Consider the following 22695-nt stretch of genomic DNA (forward strand, 5'->3'; position numbering starts at 1 on the left):
CTGGAGTCCGGAAGGTTGACCTAAAGGACAGACACAGTCCCACAGGTTTTCCGGAGGGTTAGTGAGTCCATCAAAAGAGCCAGAAGAGCAGTTTCCGGGCTCCCTCCCGCGGATTCTGGTTACCAGTTCTGCCGCCCCCTGGTCTGTTGCCATGGAAACCAAACCTTCCAGGCGACTTTGACTTTGCGTAGGAAGGGTGGTGGTGTGTGAGGTTGCTGAGGGGAGAGCTGGGTTTTCTCGGAGCCTGGTGTTGAAAGGGCGGGGTACCGAGTGCCTGGGTTCTATTCTGGGCATGGAAGCAGACAGTAGGGCAAAGAGCAGCTGTGGCTGGTCCCCAGATTGGTATGTGGGCATCAGAAGATGAACGGAAACGCAGTCTCTAGGATTGTGAGGCAGGTAGCCACCCCCACATCTCTGCCACTGCCACATGAGGCAGCTAGGCGGACCCAAGGGCTATTTAAAAGGTTTTTATTTCTACTATAGGGCTGTCCAAGGGCCCTTACCCCAATGGGTCTGTTCACTTTTAGGGTGTCTTTGTTGAGGTTACAACTTGCTTCAAAAGCATGGCTTAGTGGCCAAGTCCTCTCTGGTGTCCTCGCTGGGACACAGGCTGGGCAGACTCAGGGTTCCAGTCCCTGGGTTAAGCACCTCTAACTTGGTGGGGATGGAGGACATAGGTATTGGTCAGAAAATCGCAGCATCTGGAAGAGCCAGGAAAGTGGGGAGTTGGAGGTGAGGAAAGGAAAGGAAGGAAAGGGGGGGGAGAGGGAGGGAGGGAGGTTGGAAGGAAAAGAAAAGAAAAGAAAAAAAGACAGGTCTCCAAGCCTAAGGGTCACAATGTGGGAGAAGCTAGAAGTAAACAGGAAAACAGCCCTGGAAAGGGGCTGCGGTCACAGAAACCTGCATGGCCTGGCGCTCAGCTCGCTGGTTTTGACTGACCTGACAGGTCAAGAACAGAGTGGGAAACAGAGAGAAGCCTAGACCACCATGGTGAAAAAGAACCAGTTCAGAATTTTACAAAGGAGAGAGGTTCTGTTTCAATGCTTTATTGACAGTTGGAAACAAACCCATCAAACTGGAGGTGATGACATCCCAAAAGCCCAAGAGGCAAGGGGGTTTGCATTTTACCCCCTCTACTTAAAAATTTTTTTAATTAAATGCATTTTAGCAAAAGTGATTAAAAAAAGAAAAGGGTCAAAGCCCCAGATGTCAGCGAGCAAGGTGGTGGCTCAGGAAGAACGGGCTCTTCAGTCCTCCCAGGAAGTAGTCTAGAAGCTGCCACTGTCCCTCAGACACAAGCTCGAGCAACCCAACCAATCCTCCCTGGGCACAAGGCCCCTGTACTGGCCCTTGTGTTTCCTAACCCCTTCATACTCGGCAACTCCAATTCTGTGTCAAGCCTTCTCTGTAGCCTCAGAGGGAAGCTGAAAGGGCCCTGGAGGAGGACAAGACAGTGACTCCCAGGCCAGAGAGTCTAAGCTTCCTGAGGTTTGGGCCACCCAGTCTGGCTCACTGCTTATATGGGGGCACCCCTGTGCACTTCTCAGCATCCTTAGCATCTGCACATTTGGCTGATAATTTAATACATTCATGAAAACACAGCATCTGAGCTCTTGCTACCCTATGGTGCGGCCCAGCCCACCCAGAGGAATTTCTCTTGCCCCAGAACTGATGCTAAGGAAGGGTCTGTCTGCCTTGGCCTCACCATTTAGTCTTGAGGGGTGGGGCCAATATTTAGGCCATGTTCAGGACTGACCCCAGGAATGCTTGAACCTACCATCAAAGCCTCTTTTATTACGCAGGGGAAAGGGGATCAAAGTTATTTTTCTTAAAAAATTTTTCATATAAAAATAGATCCATTTGCAAAACAATTTCTCAGCCAGGAGGCTCCACCTCCCATTTCCTTGGATGGTGGGGGTGAGGTGTTGGGATGGTCACACTACAGCCCACACTCCAAATGAGATGCACCAAAGCTCTGGGGAAGGCATGGGGGGGAAGGGTTCAGTTGCTGGGTAGAGGTGAGGCTGGTGCAGAGGGACCAGGGGGGCAAGGGCATGAAGCATGGCAGCGGGCAGGGGGCGGACCCCACACTGTCGCTATGCCCTAGCTACCTGCCTATGGCTCAGACCTGGGCCACAGTGGAACGGGGAGAGTGGTTGAGACCCTTTTCCCGGGAGACCTTTCCCAGGAAGGTGGGGTAAGGGTGGGATCTGCTCCCTGTTTTTGCAGAAGCAGCTCCCAATGCCACAGCACTAATAATAAATAACCGCCAGCAGGAAAAGCAGAGTGAGTGACAGCAGTGAAAAGATCTAGCCCGAAGGTTCACAAGTCCCATGCTATTCTCAGGGCCAGAGAAACCACAAAAGAAAAGCACAAATGCAGCAAGATTGACCTAGGGGAAGGCCCATTAGAGAGTGGGGCTGAGAAAGCAGGCTGGGTTCTGTCTGAGACCAGGACCTCTGGGTAACATAGAGGAGACAGGGTTAAGGCAGCAAACACGGACCCTGCTTTGGTAATACAACAGCCAGGGCTGGCTGGGCTGGGCTCAGGCCACCCCTACACTGCCTCTTCCTTCTGGCCTCCAGGCAGCTGAAGCTGTATGTGGTGTTCGAGAGCAGCAGGCCAGACAGAGAGACAGGGTCAGGTGGTGGAGCGGCCACTGCAGAGGGATATCTCCTTGACCATTTAGGCACATGCTGCAGGTAGGCAGTCTGGGCTTCACCTAGATGCAGCAACGGCCATAAAGCCCAGCTTAGCTTGCACGGCCAACCAGTTCCTTGGCTTCTTCAAGGATTGTGGTGACTCCTTCACTTTTCTTGGGCACCTTAGCAGAACTAGCAGCCACGGCATCATCCTTGGTCAGCTCCGAGGCTAGCAGAGATGTGACTGCACACCCAGCTTTCCTGTTGACTGCAAGAGAAGACATGAGACTCCATCCACAGAAGGCCTGGTTTCTAATCCCTTTACAACTCTAAAGCAGGTGTTCAGCCAGAAGCCATGCAATTGTGGCTGCCTTGTCTGGTTCAGAGGCCTTATCGGAAGGAGGCAGAGACTCAACATAAAATCTACCTTTAGGGGCAAGCATGAAGGTTTGGATACAACTAGACAGAACAGGACTTGAAGGGCCAGGAAGATGGCCCAGTAGTTAAGAACACTGGTTGCTCTTGCAGAGGACCTGGGTTTGGTTCCCAGCGCCTGTATGGCAACTCACTACCATCTGTGACTTCTGTTCCAGGGAACTCAGTGCCCTTTCCTGGCCTCCATGGGCACCTGGCATGCACTGGCTGCATACATGTATGTAAAATACTCATAAATAGAAAATAAAAATAAATCTTTAAAAAAGGAGAGCTGGTTTGAGTGTTGGCTGTGTCAAGTATCAAAAGAAACAGTGCTAAAGTCCACGCTCTCCTTTAGATCTGTTGGACTTGATGTTACAGCTTACCACACAGCATTAGTATTCTGTAGGCACTCCATAGAAAGCTCATAGGTAAAACTATAAGGCCGCCTCAGGAAGGCCTGTTCTAGCAAGAAGCAGCTTTACTTGGCTTGTGAGGGGTTCTTGCAAAGAGGAGTGTAGCCACTAACTGTCATCACATGCACACCACACTCCCATGTGTTTCTCCAACAATGAAGGTCCACATGCCTGCCTCTTTCCCACCTCTTCAATGTGTACAACATATGTGTACGACATATGTGTGCATGCACATACTAAGTGGTGAAAAGATAGAAAAAAAAAAGTACAGCAGAGAAAGCCAAGGATGACTCAGAGGGAACTCCTAGAAAGAAATCTTAGCCAAAGTGTCTCCTGCTCATTATGACTCTTTATTTCAGACTCAGTATCATCAAGAAGACAGCTCGCTCCTTGGGACTGTGCCCACCTTGTGATGAGCACCACACCCCTTGAGCAGCAGCAAAGACAATATATATATACCTAGCAACCTTGAATTTTCAAAGCCAGACATCAAATGCTATGTATACTATAAATCGATTCCTGTGAATGCCCAGCTTGGGAAAGTTCACAGAGATAGAAGATAGAGTAATAAGAAAAAAATAACATGGTGGTTCACACCTGTAATCCCAGCACTTGGGAGGCTGAGGCAAGATAATTCTTAGTTTAAGGCCAGCATTACTTAGAAACTGGCCTCAGCTATGAGATACTGTCTCAAAATTTCTAAATACTCAAATAAAGGCACAGGGAACAAATGCCCCTTGCTCCTACAAAGTTTTTAAATTTAAAACTAAAGCTCATGTCAGGGCTGGTAAGATGGCTCAGTGAGTAAAAGTACTTGACTCCAAGCACAGTGACAAGCCATGAATATGTGTGTGTGCATGAACAAACACACACACACACACATTTTAAATTAAAAGAAAAGTTTATGCCAGTACTCGGAACAAAAAATACAAAGTTTAATACCAGGGACTGATGGAAAGGAGAACCAAGTTACTACCAGAGAAGGGAAGGTTTACCTCTATTTGAACATCTCAGTTTGTGCATGCACTGAAACATCCTTAGATACTCCATAGAAACGTGCACAACTTTTATGTGTATGTTAAAAAGTAATTGCTAATGGATATGGAGTCTCTTTTGGAGATGAAAAAATATTCTGGAATAAAACAATGATGATAGTCACACAATCTCAAAACTGTATATCTAAAAATGGTGACATAAAAACAAGAGCAAAAGCTGGGGATAGCGCCACACTGTTGGTCTCCACATTTGGAAGTCTAAAGCAGGTACATCTCTTTGCGTTTCAGGCCTGCCTCATGTACATAGAGATTTCTAGAACAGACAGAGCCACAAAGTAAAACCATCTCAAAAAACAAAACAAAACAAAAAACAAAACAAACAAACAAGACTCTTTCTGGGACCTAGAAAGGACTGGAGTGAAGAAAGCAGTGAGCACCCCTCAAAGAACCTGTGGCAAGTCCTAACGACTCCACCATGAGCAGGAAGAGTCCAGAGGGAGACTGCTTGGGGACAGCAAAAAGCTTTAGGTAGGCGGAAGCCAAATCAGGTAAGAGAATCTAAGCCTTCTCCAGGGCTAGCAGTCTCCGAGCAGAGCCATGACCCAGAGCTACTGTTTTCACACAAGCAGAGGCTGCCCACAGGGAGACACAATCCATCCACAGATACCAATTTAGAGGTCTCCTCCTCCTCCTCCTCCTCTTCCCAAGGGCACAAAGGGTTATCTACCAAGAGGAGAGAGAACAGAAAAATTCCTGCTGACAGCATATGAGTATAACTAGGTACAAATCACAGGTGTGTGTGTGTGTGTGTGTGTGTGTGTGTGTGTGTGTGTAAGGGATCTATTCACCAAGTTAGATGTTGAACTGTGGACACAAGCCAATGCCATGTGTGGGGGGGCTTTTCCTACTTTCCTTCTTCGTCTCTCCTTGTCTGTGTTTCCTTTCTACTCTTTTCTAAAGCACTCAATTTTCCAGGATCCCATTGTCGTGTCCAGAAAAATGATGGCTCAGTATCTCTTTACCACAGCCTCATATGTGTGCACATCCATCTAACTGTGGTGAATGAACTGAAGCAACTGCTGACTCAGAGCTGTCAACACCTGTCTTGGAGCAACACGGAAGTTAAGAGTTCCGGGGGCAGTAAGTCATACGCTGTTGCTTCCTCTAAGATCCCCTGTTGTACCTGACCCAGCAGTGATTCAGGATCTCTCTGTACTCATGAGACTTCCGATTGATTACATGTGCCCTAAGACCCAGGGAATATGAAAGACAGAGAAAACAGCACAATTGCCCCTTTAAGCCTTGAAAGTAGGTACACAAGGAATGGACATGAAATCAAAACGGGGAAAGCCCTTGTTCTAACTGAAAAGGACCAAGGGAACCCCAGCATCCCAGTTCAATCTCCATAGTCACTGCTCTGCTGAGCAGACTAAACAATCAGGAAATTGACTTCCTCCCTCTGTCAGACTACTGCATACTTAACAGTAGCCATAGAACCTGGTTAGTGTTTGACTGTGTAGGATCTGGAACAATTACTAACTAGGAGAACTGATCCACATATTTGGGGGTAGAGGCAGAGTCTGAGGAAATGGTCAAAGCTGGGGTTCTAGAAGACAGAGGTGAGCAAGAGAACCATGTAAGTAACCCTATTGAGTAATGCTAAGAGCTCAGCTCAGTTAGAAAACATTAATGGCTCAAGAAAAAAAAATCCCAAGACACAAGCTAAGAACAACCACTAAAGAGGAAATGTTCTTGTTAATAAGCTTCCTCAGGGAAGAGGAAACTGGGACAGATGGGACAGCCATTTTCATCCTAAATAACTCATCCATGTCTGAAACTACCCTAATTATACCTCTTGTCCTATTTTTACAGAATTGGGGAGAGTAGTGATAAAGGAACACTCTTCCCAGACAAGGGGGTTCACCAGAAAACCTCCCTGGTACAGTTTCACCACCTCCAGAACACTTGTAATATCCTAGGCCAGAGTTTTCTGGCCTGGATAGAGGGGCACTGTAATTTCCATTAATGCAGGCTTAATGGAAAGAGCCCTAGATTTGGATTCACAAAACCAGATACAGTTCTGGCTTTCTGACTGTGCTTGGACAAGACCTTAGGTGTGGGTGGGGGTCTTAACTCCTCCTACATATGAGCAGAATGGATACTAATAAATACTAGGGCCTTTAGGTTTAGCAAAGCTCTAACACAGACCTCAGTCAGCAATAAGTGGAGCTTATAAGGAAGCTGGGAGACAACCAAGGAAGACTCCAGAGAGACAGATGTCTTTCTTGACTTTCGCTCTACTATGTAAGTGGCCTACATGCTATGCAGGCTTAGAGATAAAGCTGAATCATTAACACCACAAGCTGACTCAGTCACAGCTGGAGACGGGAGCTCTAATACAATCTCATGGATTCTTCCCTTGACACTCAGGCCATTGTTCTTCCACACCCTGCAGACTGTAGCAATTTACATGTGATCTTAATGAACCAGCCCTAATAGTAACTCTCCGATTCCAACTCCTCAATGGATCTTTGTATCGGGGTCACTCCCTCAAGTCTCCAGAGACTGGAAGATTTTAACATTCCTGGAGACTCTAGGGGGAAAGTTAGTGTCTTTGAATAGAGACAGCTGCCTCTGGGATGGGAAAGAATGTGAGGCAGATAAGCCTGCCAGTGCTTCTGGCTCTCTGGCTCTCAGTACTTGGTCATGAGCAGCACTTCTCAGACTGTGGATGGATCTCGACCCATTTGGAGGTCACATACCAGACATCCGGCATGTAAGATATTTACATTATAATTCATAACAGTAGCAAAATTACAGCTATGAAGTAGTAACAAAAATAATTTTATGGTTGGGGGTCAGTACAACACGAGGAACTATATATTAAAGTGTTAAAGCATAGGAATGGTGAAAAGCACTCTTCATGAAAACGGTCAGACATAGCTGGACAAAGAGTGGAACAGCTGGATCCACAGCCCGGGAGGGAGCTTTCGACCCCTGGAGCCTCTGTACTTTGAAAATGGGGCCTTCGAAATTTGCAGCTTTTCTCTTCTAAGAAAAGAGCCCAAGTCCTTGGCATGCCACTCTGATGCCTAGCTTTCTGTTATGTCTGATGTGAGGCAACATCACTTTAGATGAGGTGAAACCCAAATGTAAAACGCTCTCCAGAATAACTGGAAAAGTTTTAATGAGTCTCCCAGATATTTGTTGTTAGCAAACCAAATCAGAAAGATAAGAATATAAACTGAGGTTGACTTAAACTATACAATCTTTGTTTCCAACTTCTTTTAATTTCATTATTTCCTAAAAGTTCCCTTCCATTGTCTTTCTAACTGGGAGACAGTACACTAACTCATATGGTCTACGGAATGGGGAGCTCTGATAAAATCCTTTTTTCTCTACCAGCACATCTGGTTCTTCACTAGGAAGGCAGTGGAGACAGGGGCATCCCCCAGCAGCTTGCACAGGAAGCATCTGGGTCTCCACAATTCCTCAGGAAGAGACTTAACAGGGAATTCCCCACCTAAGGCTGAAAGCAGACTGGGCTTAGTCAAGGGGGTCAGGGAAGACAGAACAGTGAGATGCATGGTACTTCTGCTAGGTAGGAAACAGTGCTGTGAGAACCAGGAGTCCCATTAGCTGTGCTTGCCATCCCAGGCCTATCTGTAAAACTGATACCCACCTTCTCCTCCCTTTGAGATCCTGTACTCAGAAACTGCCATGTAGTGGATGGTTCTGTAACCAGGGATGTTTGCTTGCTTGTTTGTTTGTTTAAGAAAGGGCTTAGAGCATATCCAAGGAAGCTCTTGGAAGGGAATTTTCTTGAGTATTTGGAGTGTAGGTAGAACGAGGTAACCAGTTATTACAGGAGAATCACTGTGCACCATTTGGGCCAGGAAACTGAGTTTATACAGCCTTGTATAATCTGCACCTTTTGCTAGGGTCCTCATTCCAGTATGTCAGGCACTAAAGGCTCCAGCTATCTTCTCTTCAGCAGTTTCCAAGTCAAGCTAGTATCTAATGTGTCTACAGAGCCTCTGCCAGGCTTTAACTGCCATAATGATGCTTCTCTGTAGAGGTTACTCTTTGTTAGAAAGAAGCCCTCATGTCTAGGCCTCCAAAGGGTCCTGGTGAGGACTTCTAATGTGAGAGAGAGGCCTAGACAGCCCAGGGCAAGGAAATGGGAAATTCTAAATCTGGAGCTTCACTTTCTTCTTGGGCCCTCCACTAGCATGACCAGGAGCAGAGACCCTGGTCAATCCCCACCCCAATGCCCAACTAATTGGGCTCCATTTGTTTACTTACCCTGCCGGGGCCCTCTCTTCCGTCGGAATGCTGCTCCTGACTGCAGAGCTTCTAGAAGACTGTCCATCACACCTGTCTCATCCCCCTCTGTGATGAACAAAGACAGAGGCATACATTTTTCTGCCAGGCCAGCAGGGTAAATGTCAAAGTACACATGAGATGCATGGCTGCTACGTGGCTTTCCCCACCCCTTGCACACTAACTGAGAGACCATAAGAGACACAAAAGGGTCACCCTTTCAAGCCTCAGACCCATGCTTACTTTCCCTGTGTCGGTTTATAAACTGCCTTAAGACAGTCACTGCCTGTCAGTGTGAATCCTGAGGGACTGTTGCAATGTCATCCTACCCACACTAATCAGGACCAGCACACAGACTCTTTTTTTTTTTTTTAAATATTTTATTTATTTATTATATATTATGGTTACACTGTCGCTATCTTCAGACACACCAGAAGAGGGCATCAGACTCATTTCAGATGGTTGTGAGCCATCATGTGGTTGCTGGGATTTGAACTCAGGACCTTGGGAAGAGCAGTCGGTGCTCTTAACCACTGAGCCATCTCTCCAGCCCCAGCACACAGACTCTTAACACTAACTCTAAGACCTGAGCAGGCAGAGGCCATGCTTATGAATCAAAAGGCAGCTATGCCAGGCAAAGCTACCATGTCTGTAACCCCAGGAGAGGCAGGAAGATGTGGAGTTTGAAGCTAGCCTGGGCTAAGTAGGAAGAATTATGTGTATATGTGTGTGTGGGGGGGGTTGTGGGGGTTAGCAACTATTATAATTATTATCAATCTCAGTGTTTCACTCCAGTCCACATCAACGACTGAGGGCCTGGTCTTCAGGAGGGCTAAGGAAGAGAACCCACTGGTCAAGACTGAATTTCGTGTTACTACTGCTTCCAGTGGTTGCATCTTCCTGAACATAACTCTGCACATGACAAGCTGAAAGCAGCCTGGCTGGAATGCAAAGAGTTAAGGTAGAATCCCAGTTCTAGCCAGGCTCAGTTTCCATGGTAACAGCTCAGGATAGTGAAATCTGAAACTGAAATCCCAAGGAGCTGGTTGGCTACTAGCTGAAGACTAGGGTTCATTACTGCCAGCGCCATCTGCTGTCTGCACATCACCAGTGCAGCTGACCTACATTCAATTTCATTTGCTTGACCCAGGCACTTAGAATAGGGTAAGGTCCACTACGCCATCTGCTGGCTGGGTTATAGCCCTTATCCCAAATGTCCTTTGGACTCCACCTTGCTCCCATTACTTCTTAGACAATATAGAAAGGGTAAAGCCCTGGAGGCCCAGGGAGAACAGTGAGGAAATGATGAACACTTGGTATAAATTTTAACAGTTTTATGGGAACAAAGTTGATGGCTTAAATACAACTGAGACAAAGGCAAGAAACTACTCTCAAGGACTCTGGGAGCAAACCATGTTGGTCTTTACTGTTTCTGCTCAGCAAATTTTTAAGACTTGACAGATTCAAGAACTCCTCACTTTCAGGGGCTTATGGGCCTTACAGATCAGCTCAGGGCCATGTGCAATGTATGCTGCATTTACTGTATTTCCGCTGCCCAAAGGAGCAGTGGGGGCGGGGAATCCTCAGCAGGAAAGAAGCAGAGACAGGAAACAGAGGGCCAGTAATTGAGACCATATGCTCAAACAAAGACATGTTTCTGCTGGAGAAAGAGTGGCCAGCTTTTCACCCCCTTCTAGGAAAGTTCAATCCATTTATGATCTCAGACATGCACACAACATTCTATGAGGTAATAGGAATAGGAATTGGTGAAATAAGAGGAGAGGAGAGCTACTACAAGACGGAGGAGTCAGAGAAACATTTTGGAAACCCCAAATATTTAGCAGGAATGAGGACAGGTCAGGGAACGTTTTTTGACAGGTAGAAGAGTTAAGTGTGGCAGCAATTCCCAAATCACAAGGGTGGTAAGATATAATCCAAGAACCAGCAAAGGAGAGGAAAAGGAAAACATGTTAAAATCCAGCATCCGGAGCTTGGAGGCAGAAGGCTGCCAAAAGCCATTTGCCAAGAGCTCCGTTTAGACCCGAATACCCTGTGTTCCAGACAGAGAACCTTCCAGTGCCCTTTCCACTACTCACCTGCATTCATGTCTATGAGCTGCTCTCGCTTCTGCTGCTTCTCCAGTCGCTCTTTTTCCGCCTTTTCCTTGGCTAGTTTTGCTCTCCTCATCTTTTCTTCTGTTTCCCGGCGCTTCTGGTTCTCCTTGACTGCTTGCTGGAGAAGGGGAGGGAGACCAGATGGAGGATATGTGGAAACATGTAAATCCACCAGGAAACATTAGGAACCCCATGAAAAATAGCAGTTCATGCTTGCTCACCAAAAACATATTCCTAAAGTTGTGCAGATCCATAAAAAATTCTTCTACAGACAACTTCTTAGGGTCAAAGACGAAGTAGTCGCCTAGCTCCTTATAGAGAGTCTCCATGTTGGAGTGCATCATCCGTAGCTTGTTATACTGTTCCTGTGCATCCTTCACAAAGCTGTGCAGCCAGGAGTAAAGGAGCAAGACCAAGAAGCCGACCCACGATGGGGGTGGTGATGGCACACACCTTTAATCCCAGCAGAGGCAGATGGATCGCTGAGTGCTCGAGGCCAGTGTGGTTAACAGAGAGAGCTCCAGGACAGCCAGAGCTACACAGAGAAACCCTGTCTTGAAAAACCAACCAACCAACCAACCAACAAAACAAACAAAAAAACCAAGTAACAACAACAACAACCAAAAAGAAACAGACCCAGGTCAGAAACAAAAACAAAAGTAACAGGCCTAGGTTGGAGAACCATTCAAAGATGCACCATACACCTACACAGGGTGCACCATATAGTCCTGTTCATGACAGAACAGAAGTGCCGTAAGTACTGGTAAGAAGATAATGGCTAACCGTAAGCTATGGTTTACCCATACAATAGAAATTACATAGATTACTGTAGAAACAAGGCTGAGACAATGAGAAAATGCTATGCAATGCAGTTTTGGTGTAAAGCAGAAAAAGGCAGTGGTTATCTCTGTGGAAGGGTGTCTCTGTGACAGCAATGGGAACAGAGTAGGGACTCGGGCTTTCAGAGTAGGTAAGTGTGTTTATAACAGGAACGGGACAGAACAGGTACTTGGAGACTTGTAGTTTATCTGCAAAATTTACTTCTAATAAGGTTAAAAACTGTATTTAGTGGAAGAAAAAAAACTTAGAGGTAAAAACTGAACGCTGCTGTCATCCCTCTCATTCCCTTGGCCACCCAAGTCCTCTGAGAAAGGATATAGTCATCTTCTCAACAAACTTGTCTTTTTCGTCTGTGGCAGCTGGGAAATTTTGAACATCGCGTTCCACATCAGCAATCTGTTTCTTCATCTGATCTAAATTCTTCTGCAAGTTCTCAGCAGAAACTGGGAGGCGAACAGAAGCGCTCGCTGAGCAGCTCAAATGCTTTCTTAGCCTCTCTCTCAGCCATGCTTAGGTTGCTCCTTTCCGTCCCTAGGTATGCTTCACCAGCCTGTGCACACTCCTGTCTCTGACTCTCACCCTGGTTTTGATCTTCACAGGAAAAGCATGAGTACTTGCTAACTCAACTTTCAACCTTCACCCACTGTATAATACTAACAGAAGCAGACTCCGTTTAATTTAAAAAGAACCCATGGGATCCCTGAGATCTTGGTCTCATTTATTTCAGGTTAACAGGGTTTTAGAAGAAGGAGACATAGGTAGGAACACAGAAGCTGGGTAGAGCTTTGTCCTACTTTAACCTAGTGTTTTGTGTAATTTCAGGTAGTGAGACCACTATTGACAAAAGCTGTGGACCTAAACCAGGACCAAGGAGGAAAGGACCAAGACCAAGAAGCAGACCCATGCTAGGCGTTGGTAGTGCACACCTTTGATCCCAGCGCCCAGGAGGTAGAGGCAAAAGCAGAGACAGGTAGAGGCCAGCCTGGTGTACAGGGTGAGCTCCAGGGCAGTCAGAGCTATATAGATAAGCCCTGTCTTGAATGCAGTGTCTTATCTCTTTCCCCATGTAGAGACTTTTATGGCTCAATACCATATTCTTTTTTAGAAAAAAATTTCAAATTATTTATTTGTATTTATATTTGTGTGTGTGTGTGTGTGTGTGTGTGTGTGTGTGTGTGTGTGTGTGTGTACAACTTGTGATAATTGGTTCTCTCCTTCTACTTTGTTGGTCCCAGAATCTGAAGGGTTGGAAGAAGATACCGTTACCCACCTCAGCCATCTTGCTGGCCCAGAACCACCTTCTAGCTTTGCCCTACACTGCCTTACCTCTGCTGGCTTTCTCTACATGGGCAAGCTCATCAGGAAACTTGAGGACATCGGGGTGGTCAGTCTCACATAACTCAGCCAAGAAATGCAACAGAGTCATCTTCTGATCTGCAGACTTGGTGTCTCGAAGCTTGTGGAGAAAGGAGAAACCATTAGTCTGGACTTGCCTCAAACCACCTTAGGCCAAGCCTCAAACCACCTTAGGCCAATATTGGGCTCAAGTGGCCTTCCCTCTGTCCTCCTGTCTAACCCTATGGTTCACCTTACAAAGGAAGCTGATATTGAAGCCAAAAGCTCCAGCATTCCTGGAGCCCGCATTCATATAGTTTCCAACGAGCAGTGTGAGCTCCAGGAGGCTAGAGAAGTTCTCACTCTTACGCAGCTCCTCACATGCCGCAGTGACAGATACAATCTCTGGCTTGATATTCTCAACTTGCTCACTGAACTGTAGCTTGAAAAGGATGGCATTGAGGCGAGGCCGAAGACGGGGAACCGTGCCCATCTAGTGAGGAAGAAAAGAAATTCCATTATGAAGCTAACAGAGAAAGACATCAAAAAAGGTAACAGGGTGATCCTCTTCTGGGAGATCAGAGCTCCAGAGCAAGGAGGTGGGAACTGATTGACTAAGATTCAAAACCGGTTAAGGGGCAAGGAGCAAGCGACCAGAGTGGTGTCTAGAGGGAAGGGAACAGGGAGGTGGAAAGAGCTGACCGCTGCAGGCCTCACTCACCACCACGCCGAACTGCTCTGACTCAGCCAGATCATCGTACTCCTCCTTCAGTTCAGAAAGCATTTTTAACTGCTCTGGTTCTGGCATCTGCTTAATGAGGTTCTGGAAAGGAGTAAAGGTTGTGTGTAGTGGGGGAAGCCCAAGCATCATGACTGACTCTGAGTCCCACACCCTGCCCACTGGTAATGAAGGAAGCGGAATGGGGGTGGGGCAGCTTTTGAGGTGGGGGGGGGGCGCTCCTCAGTCTTTTAAGGTGACCTGGCCACCGGAGACAGCTTCTTCAGCCTGCATTTAAGTCATAATTGCTTGAAGAAGCTCCTGCTTACCAAGCAAGGTGACAAAGCTGGCGTACAGCTGCACAGAAGAGCCAGCGCCAGCAGAGCCTCCTTGCTGCTTACCTGGATCATAGACTCCGTGAGAACAGCCTCATTCACCTCCAGGATAACGTTCTTAATCTCTTGATAGGGCATACGGAATGAACCCAAAAAGATTGCTGCCAGAGAATGAGATACAAAGAAAGCTGCTTCTCATCTTCTTCCCCATTTCAAACCATCCTGAAAGCCCTCTCTGCCTGGCTAGCTGAAATCCAAGCCCAAGTCTAGAGTCATGACTTCTACTGTCACCCATTTCCACACACAAACTACACCACGCCTCACAGCACGAATGAGCTCAGCAGATTCAACCAACACCATGACTGTGCTCACAGGAATCTCAGAACCACTCACCTAGGGTAGATCCCCTCTCCCACAAACCTGCCATTGCCTTGAGCTGCTCATTCTTGTCACCTCTGCTCTACAATACCCCCCACTTCTACCCCCACCCCAACTAAAACTGAGGACCAAACCCAGGGCCTTGTGTTTGTGAGGCAATCTCTAACCAGACCTGCTCATTCTTAAAATGACTAAGTTCTACTTCTAAGAAACACAACCTTATCCTTCCAATTCCCTCATGCTCTGATCTAATAGTATCAAGAGTCCTCTATTGGGGCTGGAGAGATGGCTCAGTGGTTAAGAGTAGTTAAGGCGGCTCATGTAGAAGGCCTGGGTTAGTTCCCAGCATGCAGTGGCAGCTCACAACTGCCTACAGGCATCTGGGACAGTTCCCTACGGATCAAGCAGAGTCACAGGCCTCCTCGGGCTCTAACCACATATGCATGCAGGTAAAACACTTAACACACAAAATCGAATCTTCTATAAAACAACTTTCATTCATCTCTTGACTATCAACCCTGGCTTCTCTGACTCTGTGCAGCCCTGGCTATCCTGGAACTTGCTCTGCAGACCAGACTGGATGCAAACCCAGAGATCTGCTTCCTCAGTGTGCATTACTAAGACCAGCTACTAAGGTGACCCTAATACTTTCTCCTTCAGTGTATGTAGTCAAGTCTATCTTAGAAACCTTCTTTGTCCCAATGTTCCCTTCCTTTCCAGCATTCTGAACACACAGCTATCTATTTTTCACCATTAGAACATTCATCTATCCTATGCTCACAAAGCCAATGAAAAGGCAGCAGTTAGCAAGTGCATGCTTTAAAAGGTTCTATCCTGCCATCTGTGACTCAAAGCTACTGGCCATTCTGTCCTGGGTGAGCGTGCCTTGCTCAGAAGGTTGGTTTCCACCTTGCAGAGTGATCTGCACTCAACTGTCACTGTCCCTCTCCTCAACCACCAAGTCCCAGGACTTGTCTTTCTACCCTGTGCCTTGCCAGTCATCCTTATCCCCTTAGCCTTAGGTCCTGATCATCTTTTGTTTGTTTAAAGCATTAAGACAGCTCATCTTACTCCCGACTCTTCTCCTACTCAGAAACTGAGTCTGACAATCACGGGCCAAAGCAGCCTTCCAAAGATGACACAGGGCTGGAACAGTCGCTTTTCTAACTAAAATCTCAGTAAGTTCCACAGCTGTAGCAAGCTGCAGCTTCCAGACTGGATTGAGTAATCTCATGCAAATGGGCTAACCTCTCCCTTAGCTCCTTCTAGACAGGTCTTCAGCCTGTTTACATAGCAACATCTTGAGAACACTCCTGGTGTTGCCCTTCAACACTTCATGTGGCGTGTGTGCATAGAAGCTCACTGCTAGTGCTGGCTGAGGTATTCTAGCGCAGCCTTATGGTTGCAGCTACCTTCAGCCACTGTTTTGTTTTCCTTTCTGTCCTTCCTAGACACTTCTGCCTCCTAGCCTGACCTACCCTAAACAACCTAAGTCTGTGCTCTCCTCACCTAGTTCTGAGGAACTGAAGGGGCTAGGGATTAGCTAGGCCACTGCTCTGCTGCTAAGTGACATCCATCCCCTCAATTCCTTGGCTTTCCCTTTCATATCAGAGAGTGAACATAGATTAAGGAAAAGTGAGGCCTTCCATGAGTGGGAGCCATCATGAGGGGGACATAATGACCCCGATTCCTTTCTAAGCCATTTCCTACTTTAGTATCATTCCACTGGGAAACAGAATGCGCTAGATTGGTCTTTCTTCTACCGTTTTCTAAGATAACAATTACTCGTGTTATGTTCCTGGACACACTCTTAGGAACAAAGATTAACATCACTTTAGTCTCTATAGCAGATTTCTAATTAGCAATACCTATGAATATTAATCAAAGTTACATGCTCAAGGATAATAAAAACTGCTTGCTTCTGAGAAGCAAGCTACAGCTGGAACAATACAGAGATCAGCATGGTCCTGTGCGAGGACACACACACTTAATTTTAGTGTGAAATTATTAACCCTAAAGCGGAATTTAAATAAAAAATGTATTTTGTATCTAATTTAGTGCCTCCACTTCCCAAAACAGGGTCTCAACTATGTGGCTCCGGCTGTCCTGGAACCCACTCCATAGATCAGGTTGGCCTCAAACTCAGAGATCCACCTGTCTCTGCCTCCCAAATGCTGGGATTAAAGGCATGCACCATCATGCCTGAGTTACAAAAAAATTTAAAGCAAGGAAAGAGAAAAAAAAATGTTGAGCCTTACTATGTTGCTGTATCACTCTGACTAGACCTATGGACCTATGGTCTCGCTTTGGCCAAGTACTAACATTTGAACTTTAGTTCCTCATGTGGACAAACGAAGATGGTAACTATAAGATTATGAAGGAGCTTATGTGTATACTTTTTCATTTATATAACATATGAGGAGCCTGTATCTAATAGAGCCTGTCACATGCCAGACCCTTAGATATCTGTTGACCAAAAAATTAATAACTGTATTACGCAGTGTAAAGGAGGTATAGAGTCATAGTTGAAATGAACAACAAGAAGAAAGAAACCATTGATCCTGGAGAAATTTCCGCACTCTAGTATATGAGCTGCTATAGTGAGCATGTGATGTCTCTCCAACCTGAAAATTTTCCACTAATCAGAGTTCTCAGTCCAGGTAGCAAGGTTACTGATCGGACAGATACAAGATTCACCTCACTTACTCTAAATAATTGTAGTCTTAACTGAAGCTACAATAGCAGTTCATTCCTTATTAGAAAGCACAAGGACATGCCCTGAGGCTGAGGCTGGAACCCTTCACTAGACTTCTGTTAACAGAAAAGTAGAACTTTGAAAGAAGTTTGCCAGGCATGGTGGTGACCAACCCTAGCATGAGGACTGCCACTTCAAGGCAGCCGAGCTACATAGCAAAGTCACATCTCAAACCCTCCCCAGCCCTCTGTAAAATAAAATAAGGGAACTCCAAGGTTAAAACCCGAGACTGCCTCCTCTTAGCTCTAAACTAGACACACCCGTGAACTCTCCGCCTGCCTCCTCAACATGGAGTGGGTACTTGTTACCCTGCTGAGCTACTGAAGGGGTCAAGGAGATCCTGGAGGCTTACCGTGCACTGACTGCCCCACACAGAACAGGAATTAGCAAGAAGAGTTTCACACAAGGGGACCTTAGACTCAGAGACAGAAGTTCCTCCAGAAACAGCTTCACAGTGTTAGTCACTGGGTCCTCGAGAATTACTCACAGAGATTCTGGGCTGTCTTTGAATCCAGCACTTTCAGCTCTTTTACTTTCTTCTTTTGAACAGATTTCTTTTCTTCTCCACCTTCTTGATCCTTCTTGGCTAGGGAGGGAAATTAGAAAAACAAGATTAAGGACAAGCCACTTTTGCACAGTACTGAGCCACAACTGTCCTGGCAGAATGGCCATTCCATTCTCTGTTTTAACTGCACTCCTTACTTCAAAGCTGATCTCATTAGCCACTCTCTGAGAACTAAATGCTCCCACAGGAATATCTCCTTCTCATTTCTTTACTTGTAATGCTCTTCCTCTTTATACAGAATCTACCTACAGAGAGCAGCTAATTCTGAGAAGAAACAAAGAGTAAATATTTTAGGTATTATAAGCTATATGGTCTGTCTTCATTTTAAAAAAATATTTATTTTTACTTTATGTGTACCAGCATTTTGCTTACATGTCTACCTGGCAACCTTGTGTATACACTGCCTGGAGACTAGAAAATGGTGTCAGATCCTCTGGAGCTGGAGTTACAGCTATGAGCTGTCACATGGGAACTGGAAATTGAACCCAGGTCCTCTTGAAAAATAACCAATAACTCATTTCCCCAGCTACCGCTGTATCTTAATTTTTCAATTCCACTACTGTAGCATGAATATAGCTATATGGCAGTATATGAATAAGTGGCATGGCTGTGTTCCAATAAAACTTCATTCAAAAACACCCTGTGATTGATAGAGCTTACTAACCCCTATGCTAAGAGTCTCCACAGTCAGCTACCCTTTCGTGCCCACTAAAAAGCTTCATTATCTTTCGAAGTTCACCTTGAACATGGCTCTCCCTGTAAAAATGTTTTTATTTTCTCCAACTCCTATGATGTCTTAGTTACTGTTGACCTTGAACAATAAGAGGTGCAATGAACCCCTTTCCTGCCATGGTCCTCTTCCTTACTCAAGCAGTATATTCACTCCTTTCAACTAAATCTTCACCAGTCAATGTATTCAACTCACTGCGCTGATAAAAACAATTTTCACTCTATTTGTAATCTATACCTTATTTGATATTTTCCCAATGTTTCTTGACATCTGTGTGCCACGCTGGTTTTTTTGTTTGTTTGTTTTTGTTTTTTTTTTTTTTCCTTTTTTTCGGAGCTAGGGACCGAACCCAGGGCCCAAGCGCTCTACCACTGAGCTAAATCCCCAACCCTGCCACGCTGATTTTTAAAAGTCTATGTTCCTTTAAGTGTGGAGATTTTCTCATCTCATTTCAAAATCTCATCTTGATTTTGAGCTTCAAAGATATAGGCAAACTATTTCATTGCTATTTCTTCAACAGCTAACTGTAGTAAGAATTTACTAAAAATGACCAGCTTTGGAGGGGCCTGAACAGTGCATAGAAAAGGAAAAAGGGACCACACAAGGGAGACATAACTGTTACATGCTAATATATACTGCAGCAAAGAGACAGCACTGGGTAGACATAACTGTGTAATGTAAAATGGTTTTAGCCATACAAAAATAGCTCTGAAAGCCAAGAAACTAAAAACATCACTTGCTTCTGAGTAGAGGAATGGGATACCTGGGCTCAAGAGTGAGAGAAAACACACTTTTGAACGCAACCCCCTTTTTTGATTGTTTTTAAGACAAGATTTCACTAAATAACTCTGGCTGACCCAGAACTCTTATTTTGTAGATCAGACTGGACGCAAACTCTTGGCAATCCTCCTGCCTATGCTTTCCAAATAATGTGATTATAAGCATGTACACTAATATCTGGCTATAATGTAAGCCATTTTTATACCATTTGATAGTTAGACCACATATTATTATATATGGTAAAAATAATAAAATCAAAACAATCCTCAAGTTATATGACAAAAGGGACCCAAAACCATTAAAAGGCCATCCTTGGGCTGGGTAAACAGATCAGTAGTAGAGCACAATGCTCAGTACTACAGAGAAAAATGCCATTCATCCCTTGGTCTAGCAGTTCTAATTTAAGAAATGAAAATGCTAAACTATGAAGATTCATTACTCCATCACCAACGTACTGGGCGCTTAACTTGGGACAGGTTGCATTGGGCAGTGGAAATAAGACCAACTAACAAAAGTAAGGCAAGAATTATCTTCATGGTAATAAAGTGAAACAGACTAAGCCTGCTAATAGATGAAATATTATGTTAGATGACAACAGTGTTGTGAAAATCAAGCAGGGACGAGAATCAGAGGTCTGGCAGGGAGATCAGTGAAAACCTAGGTGAGTGGCTGACTGAGAAGATGACATTTGAAAAAAAACCATTAGAAGTTATGGGAATGAGCCTCTGTCTCAGCTGTCAACTTGCCTACATCTGAAATCAACAAAAATCCAAGTGGTTGGTCATATCTGTGAGGGATTTTCTTTTCTTTTTCCTTACCTGCAACCCCCTTTTTGCTTTTTGAGACAGTCCTGGCTATCCTGAACTCACTCTGTAGACCAAGCTGGCCTCAAACTCAAGAGATCCTGAGAGCTGAGATTAAAAGGCATATATTACCATGCCCATATTTTAAAAAAAAGGTTTATATTTTATATTTCTAATCTTTTATGTGTACAGATCTATGTAATTTGATATATATGCCATGTAAGTACAAAGTCAACCAAATATAGTAGTATAAAGCTAAAACAGTGATTCTGTGGGAACATGTGAAGTGACTAAAGAAATAGAATAAACTCATAAGTAGGTATGATGTATTCAGATCAATGAGAAGAGGACAGTCTAATTCAGAGACTGGTTAACTTTTGCTTAAAATACTGGTATGCTGGTTAGTTTTATGTCAACCTGACACAAGCTAGAAGCTGGAGTCATTTAGGAAAAGGAAACCTCAGTTGAGAAAATGCCACCACCAGATGGTCAGGTCTGTGGTGCATTTTCTTGATTGATGACTGGTGTGACAGAGCTCAGCTTACTGTGGGCAGTACCATCCTTGGGCTGATGGTTCTGAGTGCTATAAGAAAGCAAGCCACAAGGAGCAAGCAGTATTTCTTCATGGCTTCCCCTCAGTGATGGACTTACAAGGTGGAAGGCAAAATAAGCCTTTTCCTTCCCAAATTACTTTTGTCCTGGTGCTTCATCACTTCAGTAGATGATACTAACTACAGCAGATGATAAATAATTTAGGGTAGCACATCTACTCAGTTCTGCTGGTAACCTATGAAGGTAGCCACCCACAATAATGATCTGAATAGATTGCTTGCTAAGCTCCAATAAAACTTTATTAATTAGATAGGCTGGTACAATTATTGATTCCTGATTTAATCCACAATGCTGGAACAACTAGCTCTCCCCTTCAACAATTAAAGAAAAAGAGGCCATATATTTGAGAGAGATCAAGGCAGGTATGCCGGAGAGTTGAAATGAAGGGTAATGATGCAATTATAATCTCAAAAAATAAAAATTATTAAAAAACTTTCTGATAACAACAAGACATTAAGATGGTATAAAGGAGCCTGGGGCTGGCAAGATGGCTCCGCAGGTGAAGGCACTGGATGGAACCTCCATGGTGAAAGAAAAAGAATGGGTTCTCAGACTCTATGGTCTCCACATGAGCGCCATGGGACACATGCATGTCATCACACACAATCAATGTTTAGAACAAAAGATAGTGTGGTTTAGTCCCATGACATTAAAAACATTTCAATATAATGAAAACAATCAAATAAATGATCTAAAAATGTTGGTGTAATGCTGAGAAAAGCACGGTGAACCATGGGACAGTTTCTATGGGCAGTGACCTGACCAGGGCCATGAACTACACACTGAAGTGATGCTTCAAGACAAACATGGCTCTGTGGGGAAGGAATGACCTACTCTCTACCCAAGAAAGGAGTATAGTGTGGCTTTCCTCAGTAAGCAGGGAACTCAAAAAAGAATTCATCCTGAGTGTGAATATGAACCTACAAATGGTAAACCAGGGGCACAAAGGCAGTGCCAAAAAGGTCAACAATTCTTGGCACAGCTCAACCCTAACTGTGTCGAGGCAGTCCCCCTCATCCTAGAGAATACTGCAACATCTTTTCCAAAATATCATTTGGAGTTGCTACAGTTTTTATGTACAGTATCTGATGGCATGCCAAAACATGGACACTTACCCAAATTCAAAGGGACCATCCAGTTAGCATATACAATACGACCTAGACAATGGAGCAGGTTGGAGCAGGGATTTACAGCCAGACTATATAGTCATATATAGTCTAGATGGAGACTATAGGTGGAGGCTTATACCTATGCTGGTTGGGTTTTGTCAACTTGACACAAACTTAAGACACATCTGGTCTTAACAGAAAGTGCCTTATCAGATCACCTGTAGGCGAGTATGCAAAGCACCTTCTTGATCAACAACTGATGTGTCACTGGGTGCTATCACCTCTGGGCAGGTGGTCCTGTGTTGTAAACAGGCTGAGCAAGGTATGGATGGCAAGCCAGTAGGCAGTGCCCCTCTATGGGCTCTGCTTCAGGTAGAACCTCCAGTTTCCTGCCCCAAGTTCCTGAATTCCCTTCATAAAGGACTGTGGGGTAAAACAAACCCTTTCTTCCCTAAAGATGTTCTGTGGTGAAATTAACAGCCATATTGGTCTAGAAATGTTGAACTTAAGTTTTTTCCATTTGTACAGGGGTAACACACTGTATTAAATATGTAAGGTCTCATCTACGTGGGTTTGATTACAAAAACTAATAAAGTATTCTCTAAATTTAAAAAAAAAAAAGAAAGAAACTCAAGTGATAACAGATGCTGGCGAGGATATAGAAAAAGATTGCAAGCTGGTACAACCACTTTGGAAACCAGTCTGGAGCTTCCACAGAAAATTGGACATAGTACTACCTGAGGACCCAGCTATACCACTCCAGGGCATATACCCAAAAGATACTCCAACATATAACAAGGACACATGCTCCACTATGTTCATAGCAGCCTT

The 22695-nt window shown here is 44.9% G+C and overlaps 1 protein-coding gene across 2 annotated transcripts in view; it reads right to left on the minus strand.

Annotated features, from left to right (window-relative positions):
• Window positions 1-1030: 1030 nt before the first annotated feature.
• Window positions 1031-22695, minus strand: part of Diaph1 (diaphanous-related formin 1) — a 99392-nt gene continuing 77727 nt past the window's right edge. For both annotated transcript variants that reach the window (NM_001395102.1, NM_001107393.3), the window contains 10 exons: window positions 17753-17851; window positions 14199-14293; window positions 13801-13902; window positions 13333-13572; window positions 13071-13200; window positions 12063-12187; window positions 11126-11290; window positions 10887-11022; window positions 8773-8859; window positions 1031-2910 (listed from right to left, as the gene is read on the minus strand). In NM_001395102.1, coding sequence (NP_001382031.1) covers window positions 2753-2910; window positions 8773-8859; window positions 10887-11022; window positions 11126-11290; window positions 12063-12187; window positions 13071-13200; window positions 13333-13572; window positions 13801-13902; window positions 14199-14293; window positions 17753-17851 — 1337 coding nt within the window. In that variant the 3' untranslated portion in view covers window positions 1031-2752. The remainder of the gene's footprint in view (window positions 2911-8772; window positions 8860-10886; window positions 11023-11125; window positions 11291-12062; window positions 12188-13070; window positions 13201-13332; window positions 13573-13800; window positions 13903-14198; window positions 14294-17752; window positions 17852-22695) is intronic.

Source organism: Rattus norvegicus, chromosome 18, assembly GCF_036323735.1.
Source record: "Rattus norvegicus strain BN/NHsdMcwi chromosome 18, GRCr8, whole genome shotgun sequence".
Classification (NCBI taxonomy): Eukaryota; Metazoa; Chordata; class Mammalia; order Rodentia; family Muridae; genus Rattus; species Rattus norvegicus.